The 12,153-nt window shown below is 39.0% G+C and overlaps 1 protein-coding gene across 50 annotated transcripts in view; it reads right to left on the bottom strand.

Annotated features, from left to right (window-relative positions):
- Positions 1 to 4,182: 4,182 nt before the first annotated feature.
- The window catches only part of CYLD (CYLD lysine 63 deubiquitinase), a 67,566-nt gene continuing 59,595 nt past the window's right edge, over positions 4,183 to 12,153 (bottom strand). For all 50 annotated transcript variants that reach the window (XM_081511383.1, XM_081511379.1, XM_081511372.1 and 47 more), the window contains 5 exons: positions 9,103 to 9,235; positions 8,059 to 8,167; positions 7,146 to 7,264; positions 6,656 to 6,872; positions 4,183 to 4,743 (listed from right to left, as the gene is read on the bottom strand). In XM_081511383.1, coding sequence (XP_081367509.1) covers positions 4,559 to 4,743; positions 6,656 to 6,872; positions 7,146 to 7,264; positions 8,059 to 8,167; positions 9,103 to 9,235 — 763 coding nt within the window. In that variant the 3' untranslated portion in view covers positions 4,183 to 4,558. The remainder of the gene's footprint in view (positions 4,744 to 6,655; positions 6,873 to 7,145; positions 7,265 to 8,058; positions 8,168 to 9,102; positions 9,236 to 12,153) is intronic.

Below are 12,153 nucleotides of genomic sequence, written 5' to 3' on the forward strand. Positions count from 1 at the left end.
GGAGTACTATAGGCTGTTTTTTAAAATAAAACCAAGAACAGTTGAGTCTCCAACACAATCTCTTGGAAAAATAGAAAGTGGAAGTGGAGAGGATTTTAAAGTGCAAGAGAATTACATCTGAGGCCGTGGAGCTCCAAAGGAGGATGGCTCTGGACCTGGCCTTTCCCCGCAACCTATGTTATAGGAAGACTTTCAGATATAGTAAACAAAAATGGCATCGCTGACAAGAAAGAGAGTCAGGAAAGCAAATGGATATCTTGAATGACCTGCTCCAAATACTGACATTTATTGTGAGCAGGAAGAAGGAATGTCTTTCTTTTCCCCCTTTTCATTATCCTTGGCCATATGTGGTTAGCTTTTTACCACCACTTTCAGACTCAAGAGAGACCCTTCGGCTCTCTCAGGATTTAGACTAAGATGAAGAGTCTTTGTTTTTCCCCCTCTTTTTTTCCTCCAATAAAGCTTCTGAAAGGCAACTAGACAATGCAACGCTGACTTGCTGCAAGAAGCCTGGCTCTCTGAAGCCCCAGTCTCCAAGCAGTGACACAGCCTGGGAGGTACAGAGAACCCACCTTTACAGCCCTTGGTGGGCACCACACCTGCTCTCAGGTTGGCCTCCCATCCTCCACCCTCCCTCTCTTGCATCTTGGTATGCATCTGAATATTTCCATCTTAATATGCTCTCCTTCTCCACCCTCACTTGCCTTGGGGAATTCAAGTATTATTTTCATTGAAGGAGAACTGTAAGTGTGTTAACATCACCAACCCCCTAGAAAAGGCAGTCTTAATTCTTCACTATGAACCTACAGTCCCCCTACTTGAACAAGGACATTTTACTTTATGATAAAAAAATCTTCCCAAATTAGGGTTAAAATTTTCATTATAAAGTAGCAGCAGTCTACTTTTTTTTAACTTTGCATAACATTTTTTTTTTCCATTTCTTTGGTTTCCAGAGCCTCAATTTCCCCTACAGAAATTAAATGAAGGGTAAATGTCCAGGTAAATAACATCCTCTTCAGTCTCAAGAGGGTTCCTAAGATGGCTAAGACCTCTAGGAAACAGTGGGCTGAGGCATAGATACTAAAATGCATTTCTTATATGAATTCACATGTAAACACAGAGAAACAATATGACAAATGTACAATTATCCACGTGTATGTGGAGTAATTAACACAATAACATTCTATGACCACACGACCACATAAAGAAAAGATATTTGTGAGATCTTTCAGTTCAGTGTTTTTCAAATCTGGCTGATGATCACTCTCAGGGTCACCTGTCAGGGGGATTGACACTTCGGGTCTAGGAAATGGGGTCTACCATTTGTGAAGAGTCAGATCCAGCAGGCATGGCCGAGGACCCTGAAATTTGTCTTTCTTTCCTGTAAGATTCAATAGCCCCACCCTCTTGCTATACAGGGGAAGACACTGAGGCCCAGAGAAGTCAAGACGTTGCCCAAGACTAATAAAGCAAGAAACAGAGAAAGGGCTGGACCAGGTCTTGTGCCCTCGTCCACCACTTCTTCTGTCACATCTCACTGCCTCTCCCAACCCAGAGCCCTCACACTCAGGCTAAGAAGCCTTTAGTAGACATTCTGTTGTTACAAGTAGGTGGTAAGCTGCTTGAGGGCAGGTGCCATGTCTTATGTTCCTTTTGACACAATCTTAGGTAATAAGTATCTAAGAAATACTTGTTGGCAGGCAGTCCCTCAGCTAAGGCCTAATTCTGTCTTCTCCCACACTTCTGTCTACAATCATCGACACAGATGCAAAGTCATCTAGCTGGATATCGAGATCCATCTGAGGAGGGCGGTAATATCTCTGAATTTATGAAGGTGCCATGTTCACACAACAGGAATTTGAATGACAACGCAAGTTCCATAAGATAATTGCCACGTCTTTCCCTTGTTCCTGAATGACGTGAATTAGGTGAAAAGGAAAAAAAAAAAGTGAATCCATGGAACAGAAAGAAGCTATTTACCTACAACTTTTGGCAAATATGAATTACATATGAATCCTAAACTATTCTAAGGAAATTATCCTTAAGCAATTGTAACAGTTTTATGTTATTGAGGTTTGTTTCTGTCTCTCTTGGTTTGCAATGTGTATTTCCAGTTTTACAAAACCTTCTTTCGTGGATGGAGTCAATCTCCTTTGTAAAGCTGATAGCGATGCGCTAAACGCATTATGAAATGGTTGCTGTCCCTCCTCCCCTCCCATATATATAAATTCTCACACACAAACACAAACACGTGTGTATTCAATGGAGGTGGGGGAACATGACTTGTTTTATAAATAAGATGATTTTACTATATTGCCATCTTGATTGTACATATGATATGGAAGAAAGGATAACAGAAACATTTAAGAGACCAATGGAAAAATATGAAAGAAAATTTAAGGCTAAAAATTAAGTAAGTCAACAGGCACACGGGTCACTGGTGCACACAGCCCAGCCCTCTCTGTGCCCACGTGACACACAGGGCTCTGCGGGAGCAGCAACAAGAAAGGACTGCTGATGGGGTGGGGGGGTGCTGGAGAGGGCCTGGAGGGACCCTGCCTCTAGAGGAACCATCACAGTGGGCCCTGCATCTCTCTACTGGGTGCTCCCTCCCCAGCTAGTGTTAAAAGAACAGGAAGCTCTACTTCAGGAAACAGTCCCAGAAATGGTTTATGGAAGAGGTCCCTCCCACTAGAAAGCGCCTCCACCCTCTACCCATGGGAAATAAACATACGACCCCATAAGTCCTCTTCATGTCTTCTGCCACGAGGAGCTGAGCAGGACTGACCTTCAACTTGTGTTTTAATTTTTACAGGGAAGGAACTGTCTTCTCTTTTTTCTTTTTAACTGTTAAATCCAGTCTTACCTAGATATAGAGTCCTAATCATTTCTCTAGAGAGACTTTTAAAATCACATTGATAAGCTCCTACATCCATGTAGTCATCCAACACATACTGATTAAGGGGTGACCGGACTTGTGGAAAGTCAGGGCTAGACGGAACCTTAGGCATCTTGCCCCCCAGGCTCCTCATCAACCCCAGGGTGATGGGGCAGGGCTGCTCCCAATCAATCTCTCTGGACCTAGTATCCAGATCACCAGTCACCCAGGTACTGAGCAAAACTTCATGCCAAAGTTATGTACTTTTTTCATTCCAAAAATGAAAAAATTATGACATAATTTTCTGTACATTATGATCCATAATAATGAATCCTAGCTAATAAATACTAGGAAAACGGAATGACAAAACCAAAGGGTAAATGTGACTTTAAAAAGAAATAATTGCAGGGTTTGCAAAGATTCTTCCCCTTCTTTTGGACATTCAGTGTTTTATGCAGTCATATGCTAGACACACATGACAACCTCTGCCTTTCCATGCAGTTAGGAAGTCATTCCACAGAGACACCATCGGCACACAGCATGTCCCACAGCACTGACATGGACAACCTATGCTGCTAGTCTACAACAGACACACACTACAGGTATTAGCTACGAAAACATCCATTTTCTACTTATTGAATCAGGAGGAAGGCAAAGCTGCTGCTAACATTTCAATAAAATATCTGGTTCGTAACTGTCATTATCTCAAGGGATATCAGACTGAACTTCATGCGGGGACTGATCTAAGTTCTAGACGGTCTTATCTAAGACAGTAGAGGTTGAGACAGCCAATACATCTCTTGAGGGAAATTTCAATGAGTGATTCTATATGACCAAATCATTTTCCTATTAACCTTATATTTGTATAGGAATATATTTATCATCCCAACTCTTTAATAAAATTTATTGTGCCCCACTGCATAAGAGAGTCTTTAAAAAAGAACAGAAAGCTGTTAGCTGACAGTTACTACTATGAATGAAGAGCTTCAATTGCTGTATATGTGAATCCCCCAGGAAAATTACATCAAAAATGGACATTTCATGACAAAAATCACTCATTTATCTCAAAACCAGAACAAATAGAAAACACCATTGAAGAAATTTAAATACTTTTGTGACCACTACCACAGAAACACAGAAACTCAGCAGATTGCAGACATGCAGGAATCGGCACTAAAGAGGGAAGAATTAACAAATCAAACTCAGACAACTTTAACCACTGGATTGAAAGTAGACTCAATAAAACCAAAGTATATCCTCCTCAAGGCAACCATTAGCTACAAAGGAAAAATGATTTCATATCCTTGGTCCATAAAGAAGACACATTTATTTACATTCTCAATGGACTAAAAGAGGTTTTAAACTGTCACAATTAAAATTTTATGCTTCCAAAAATATCTTATGATCAATGCACTTAACTTAAAGCTTCAGGTATTAATAACTTCATTTAGACTTCTTAAAAAACCAACACAAACATACCTTCTAGAGTGCAAAATGCTTATTAAATACTTTAGTAACACAAAAGCAATTTGTTTTTAAACGCAGGAATCCTGCGTTGAAGGATCATCACCACAAAGACATCCATTGCCGGCAATGGACGCTGAACAGAACTGCCAGCTCAAGTGAGATGCAACATGAAAACTGTGCGTTTGATTTCTGCACCCATCCAGACGATCCTGTTTATTTGTACAGACTCATGGTTGGACTCTGGTACATGCACATGTATGCATCACAGAGAAGTCTTCGTGCACAGCCTTGGATTCTTCTGGAGTCCAAGGAATGCAGATCGTCGAGAGACATTTTCAAGTACTCTCCTACTTCTGGGCATGGGGTAACTTGAGGAATGTTGAAGCCATTCTGACCACCTGTGGAGAAGAGGAAGAGCCGTATTGAGGGCAGTGAAATTATAAACACTTTTGCTGCCCTGCCCCAGCAAAGTAACTTTATAATTCCGTAATTTAGTTAACGCTAATTTCCAGGATCAGAAAGACGTCATTTTACTTCTGATTTCTAGAAGTCCTCTGTTTAACTCTTGACAGTCTCACTTCTTGGTTTCTGAAAGGATTCTGGGACCAACAGTGAATATAATTGGTCAAAAGATATATATCCGTAGCAAAGTCCAAAATCTACTTCCCAGGTTTCTCGGTGCATTCAGTCAAGGAATAATGTCACATACACATGTGCACACACATTCAACCCTTCACATTCCCAAATCCCTTCCTGGACACAAGCACTCCTGTTTGCTTTACCATGAACCTGTCCAGTTTAGAGCAGATCTAGTAGTTTAAAGTAGATCTAGTAAAATGAATACTATTTTATTCTCCTAAGTTTAACAGAGCAGGCAATGGCACCCCACTCCAGTACTCGACTGGAAAATCCCATGGATAGAGGAGCCTGGTAGGCTGCAGTCCATGGGGTCGTGAAGAGTCAGACTGAGCGACTTCACTTTCACTTTTCACTTTCATGCATTGGAGAAGGAAATGGCAACCCACTCCGGTGTTCTTGCCTGGAGAATCCCAGGGACGGGGGAGCCTGGTGGGCTGCATCTATGGGGTCGCACAGAGTCGGACATGACTGGAGCGACTTAGCAGCAGCAGCAGCAGCACAAGGTTCTGTTTTACGTTTCATTAGACAGCATGAGGATATAAGGTGTGGTCTTAGGGACCCCAGGAAAGGTTCTTCTGCTTTAGCGTCCCACTGGCTTTTCTAAAAAGCCATTTTTTTTGGCACCCCTGTGCTTTTGAATTTCATGCTTAAATGCAAATTTTAACTGGGCTAGGGACATATTTACAGATAGAGCTGTGTTATATCAAATGTCTGAATGCTGAGAAAATGTTGAGAACCCATGAGGCAGAGCTTGGGCATCTGATCAAGAGGCTGCCACAAGGGGGTGTCCTAGGGCACTAGGGGACCACACCAGAAGACCTGGGGCCTGGAGTGTGAGAATGGCTGAAGGAAAAACGGGTTATGGAAGAACTGGAGGGATATGGAAGTCATATTCCCACAACTTTGCCTAGGTCTGATCCTAATCTGTAAACTCTATACAGGCAGGAGTACAGCTGTTTTGACAACTGCTTCATTTTTGAAACCTACTAGAGCCCTGAGCACTTCACATGCACTCATTAGGTATTTGTTAAATAATGACTAAACATCCTAGAAAGCAGCCTAGAAGGTGCAGTATATTCCCCAGTTCAGGAAGAAAGACATTATACATAGAATAAGCTTATTTTTCCAAAGAAGACATTTACTTCTATTCTTAGCTGTCATTTAGAAGACACATGGTTTAGTATATAAAAGAACATAAGCACCGAATTTAGAAAGACTGAATTAAATACATGCTCTGAGACCTTAGGCACCTTAAATTTCAGCTTTAGTAAGATAAAAATAGGAACCACTCCCATTTCGCAAAGATTTAGGTAAATGACTTAAAGTCCCTCCCAGAGAGCTTGGCACAGAAGTACTTAAGAAATGATGACTACAGTACAGAAAATGAGAGGAGCTCAAAAGTCAAGGACAACAAAGTAGAAATAAAAACACTCAGCCTTAGAGAAAAAAAATCTGATTTCTTTTTTTTTTTTTTTAAAGACGCTATGCATGTCAAACAATCACAACAATACTATTCCTTAGTTTTGTAGCAAGGCTGTTAATGCATCACTAAGATATTCCTGAACAGCTTTTCCCAACACTGTTTTGTTACTCAGACCAGGCTAGCCCACTACAACTATCCCACTACAAACTCAAATATCACCACGTGTGGAAGAAAAGTCTGTAAAGTACCATCCCGATCAGCCATGCTGTCAAAGAAGAGCCAGGCAGAGTCGTCTTTCCCGTACTTCACAAAAGCGACATAGTGGCTTGTTTCTATGCAGAGGACAGCAAATAACTCCATCTTCTGGCAGGGGATACAGCCGTGTCTCCAGTCCCAGTCAGGCAGATCTTTGGGAAGTGACACTGGGTTGTATTTATGATTCAGCCTCTTGGGATGAAGGTGAACCTAAAACAGAACATGAAGAGAAAGCCATTAAGGAGCCAAACTCAATGTTTGAAGGGAATGGACTCCACTTACTCTAATGGAATATGTCGCTATAAATAGCAATTGAGTACCCCATGGAAATCCATCAAATAAACAGAAGAAGCATACCCTTTAATTATGAATTTTTTTAAGTTAATTATGATTTTGAAAATTTTTCAAAACCTGAAATCTGGTTCAACTACAAATGATTTACTATTTATTAAGAGAATATCCATTAAGTGAAGTCAAACTTACTTGAGCATTGCAGGTTTTACAAAACTGCTTGATTTTGCCAGCTGAGATGTCAGGGTCATCATAGCATTCTCTACACTCATACATTGCAAGCCCTCCACATATCCGGCACTGCCTGGGGGCTGAAAAGAGTGGGGTGTGGGGGAGTTAAGGGGTCTTTTACAATGCATTCTTTTATTTAAAAAGATTAAAAAGAAAAATTAAGTTTTAAAAAGGATAATGCTCATGGACTCAATAAAGTCTATCCCTCCCCACCCCCATAGTTTAAATTGAATTTCCTTGGATTCAGGATATCTTTAAAGACATTTTCTCTGACCAAGTGACTTTAAAAAAATAATACACTCTAGAGTGTTCCTCCTGATCATAAAACTTCTACTGATGAATGTGCTAAGATATAAGAAAACATACAGAAGAAAACTGAAAGCATCTACAATTTCAGTTAGCAAGAGATAACCACTCTTGTAATTTCTCTTATAATTTTATATCTGCATACTTAACATAACTCAGTGTGCGTGTGTGTCTGTGTGTGTGTGTGTAGCTCCTCTTGTAGACAATATCAACATACCTTTTCACTTAACATTACATCATGACCACTTTCATATAACACTGGTCTTCAAAAACATGAATTTGAATAGCAGTACTTATGTTGTACAGATACACTATAATTCACTTAACTACTCTCTAGTTAACATATAGAGTGCTTCTGATTTCTTATTCATAAACATATTTGCATATGAAATCTTGATTTACATGTCTGATTTTTTTCAGAATAAATTTCTAGTGTAATATTCCCAAGCTCTTCAGACAGCAAATTGTCTTTAAGAAAACTTGTATCCTGTTAGACTCTTATTCACAATTAATGTGAATGACCTGATAGACTATTGCTGAAAAACAAACTAAAAAATCTTATACTTACTGTCTTCAAGTAAATCTGTTATATTTAGTTCCAGAGAAGGAAAAATTTTTTTAAATAGTTTAAAGTCTTTTCCAAATCGAGGCATCTGAATAATCAGACATGACGGTGCCTTTAAAAAAAAAAAGATATATAATTTTAAAATCAAAACACTGATAAATTTCCCTGAAATTTCCCCAAAATAGTCATGGTTGTCAAACCAAGCAGTGGTTCCACCATAACATGGATGGCCTGTAAAATGGGATCTGCATGTGAACACAGAGTATGAAGGCAGAGCACCAAAGAGCCACAAGCCCAAGTAGTCCAAGATGTATGGACACATGGACACAGAGGTCAAGCAGTTCAACCACCTGGGATCTCAAAGAATATGATGACTGTGCAAAGTAACATTCCACTTTGGGTTTATATTTTTCAAAAGGTTTCAGAAAAATTGTTTTTGCAAGTATAATTAAGAAATCATCACTGAAGGGCACTATTCCTTATATTTCAACAAATAAATAATGGTAGCTATTAAGGTTTTATCAGAACATCCCTTTAAAAATGGATACAATGAAAATGAGCCACAGCATGTGCTACTAAGATCATGAAGATACTCAGTAAAAGAAAAGCCATTTATATCACTTGTTCACTTACAGTGAGTTTTGTCTTTCCTTGAAGGAGGAAAAGTAAACATTCCTTTGGATGATATGCTTGGGTAAACTTTTAAATTGGATAAAATGTGAAATTGGGTGAAATGACAACAGAAACCCTCACAATCTTTTTTGCTCTAAGCTACTTAAATGTTTTCAAGTTACAAATCAGATTGATATTTTCTTTGGCACCAAAAATCTAAAGGGTTCAATCTTAGTATTTTCTACTAAGTTCAATTTAAAGTATTTTCTAGAAGGACAAAGTTGAAGCATGGCATAATTTTCAAATTTGTGTTTTGTTAACAGTTTGTATTTATAACTGTTCTCAGTGGGTTAAAAGTAATCGTTATTGAAGTTATAGTTTTCTTACGAACCCTAAGGACTTGAATATAAAATACAGTAAGTAATTATCACGTACCTCAGCAAATTTCAGGTTACTGTTGATAAAAGACCATTCTAATAATTGCTGAATTGTTGGAACTCCAACTTTCTCATTTTTTTCCATAAAAATTTGATAGAAGTAACAATCTTGTACTTTTTGACCTGCTGATCTAAAAATATGCAGAAAAAGCCAGATAATTTAGTTATGAAATGCATCAGAAAGTGAAGTGGTTCTAGGGGCATTTGAGAACACAAAATCTATTGAGAACAGAAATCTGCAACTCTGACAGTCAGAACAACAGGGACAAAAGACAATCATTTGGATATAATAATTAAATGTACTTGTGCATAAGAACTTACAAATGATTTCTTATTTTAGTTTTCATACTAAAAGTTCCTTTAGTGATTAGGAGAAAAATAATGCAATAACATCTGCAATCAAAAAGCACTTGTGAATAATAACAACCAGAAGCTAATATCATTGGTTCAACTTTACTGTCCAAAGCTAAAAAACAGTAAATTGCATTTAATGCCTTTAACAGGCAAGTCAGTTCATACATGGCTGAATGGGACAAACCCTTAGAGACCTTCCAGACCTTTAGAAACTTTTAACTTCTAAAATGAAGGCCCTGAGATCTGGCGAAGGATCACCCTTCCCAGCAAGTCAAAAGCAGAGCCAGGTGTAAAACCCAGGTGTTCTAACAACTGCTCACTATTCTTTAAACTCAAGCATGTTCTCTTTAGATGGTCACTCTTTTATTCAACAAGCACCAAGTCAGGACCCATTGTATGCAAATCTCAGTGTTACCCTTACATATTTTCCCTTCTAAATATTTTACTAGAATGCATGAAAATTCAAGACTAACTGTACTAAAAGAATCAATAATCTTTAAATTTACTACTTACCCTTTTTAGCAGAATTTCTGGGCATAGAATCAGGCAGTTTATAATTAGATTTATAAGTAGATTTCAAGATTTTTAGGGAAAAATATTAACATAGACACTAACCTCCGAAACCCTCAGTTTCCCAAAGCAACTTATACCCTGAAATAAAGACAACTTATTTGGTAACAAAGCAGAAATTCTTGAGAACCCATGACAAAAAAAAAAAAAAAAAGATAACCAAAAAACCTGAAGGTTATATTGCACCAATATTTTAATCTATTATTGATGACAATAAAATGCCAGCATTTTTCTGTGAAAGTCAAAAAGCATTAAAAAGAATCAACAGGTAACAGAAAAAATAAGACTGGAAACAAAAAAAGCAGAAGTAGTAGAGGTGAGCAGTTGCAAAACTCAGAAGTATTAATAGTGATAGATGAGAGGGATGGTGGTTGGAGGGAGCACAGAGCGGCAAACATGAGATGGGAATCAAAAATGAGGATGTAATACCAACAGCGTTGTGTTATTTGGACAGAAAACTGGAGAGGGGGAGGGGAGCAGCAACCACTCACACCTCATAACTGAAGTTCTAAAAGGCTAATCATATCCTAGGATGATTAGCTCATCACTGAGACACACATATATAAGAATTAGAGCAAAACTGATGCTATTGTACAAAACCACACACCTTACATTTCTGTTTATCACTCCCCCCCAAAAAAAACTAAGAGTAGAAGGATACAAATGTATTAACTTTAAAAGAAAGCAGATGTCTAGGGAGGAGATAAAAGTATTCATGGGTTTGTAGATCTGTCTTTGTAACACAGACCATAGTGGGTAGTCGACTAAAATTTTTGACAGATTCTGGATTATTTAGTACTATGGAACATAACATATCCATGTAATAAGAATTCCCAGTTCAGAAGTTGCTGTATAATACAGGGAGCTCAACCTGATGCTCTGTGATGACCTAGAGGGATGGGCGGTGGTGGAGGGGGTCGGAGGGAGGCTCAGGAAGGAGGGGATATATGTATACCTATAGTTGATTATATAGGACGATCCACTGGAGGAGGGCATGGCAACCCACTCCAGTATTCTTGCCTGGAGAATCCCATGGACAAAGGAGCCTGCAGGCCACAGTCAATAGGGTCACAAGGAGTCAGACATTACTGAAGTAACTTAGCACACACACATAGTTGATTCACGTTGTATGGCAGAAACCAACACAACACTGTAAAGCAATTATACTCCAATCAAAAATTTAAAAAATAAAAGAAGAATCCCCAGTTCTATGGTTCTATATAGCAAGAGGTACTCAGTAGTACAACCTGAATATTCCCTTATATCTGCTTCCTGATGCTGATTTTTTCCATTATTTTTCCTGGAGTGCTTCACCTCCATCCACTAGCGTCTCCCCTTGGTGGCTATGACTTCAGTTTCACTCTAGCACCTCACACACAATTAGTCATTGCTACTGTTTTTAAGTATGCAAGCTTGATAATACCTACATTTACCAATTTCTTGCTTGACTTCCTTGTTTCTTGCATAACATTCCTTTATTCTAAATTTGGTTTTATGTTACTAAAGTATACTTTGTAATAAGTCTCTGACTGGTAATTTAGTCCTGGTTCTTCCTGCTTAGGAATTTTGTGCATCTTTTTTCTTAGAATTTAAGTCTGTCAAAAGTTCTGTAAAATCTTCAGCTATTATCTCGAACTATTGCTGCTTCCTTAATCTCTCTACGGAGAAGGCAATGGCACCCCACTCCAGTACTCTTGCCTGGGAAACCCCATGGACGGAGGAGCCTGGTAGGCTGCAGCCCATGAGGTCGCGAAGAGTCGGACACAACTGAGCGACTTCACTTTCACTTTTCACTTTCATGCACTGGAGGAGGAAATGGCAACACACTCCAGTATTCTTGCCTGGAGAATCCCAGGGACGGAGGAGCCTGGAGGGCTGCCGTCTATGGGGTCGCACAGAGTTGGACACGACTGCCGCGACTTAGCAGCAGCAGCAGTAATCTCTCTAGTGCTTCCTCCGAGAACTACAATTGGAATTTGTCTTTCATGTCTCTCTTCTTCCTTTTTATCCTTTATTTTTTATAACTCTGTCCCTTTGGGCTACATTCTAGGTAATTTCTTCAGATCTATCTTCTAAATGAGCAATTCTCTCTTTAGCTGTACATACTGCATTCAGTGAGGTATCC

Source organism: Giraffa tippelskirchi, chromosome 7 (assembly GCF_054371585.1).
Source record: "Giraffa tippelskirchi isolate mGirTip1 chromosome 7, T2T-mGirTip1v1.2.pri, whole genome shotgun sequence".
Taxonomy (NCBI): Eukaryota; Metazoa; Chordata; class Mammalia; order Artiodactyla; family Giraffidae; genus Giraffa; species Giraffa tippelskirchi.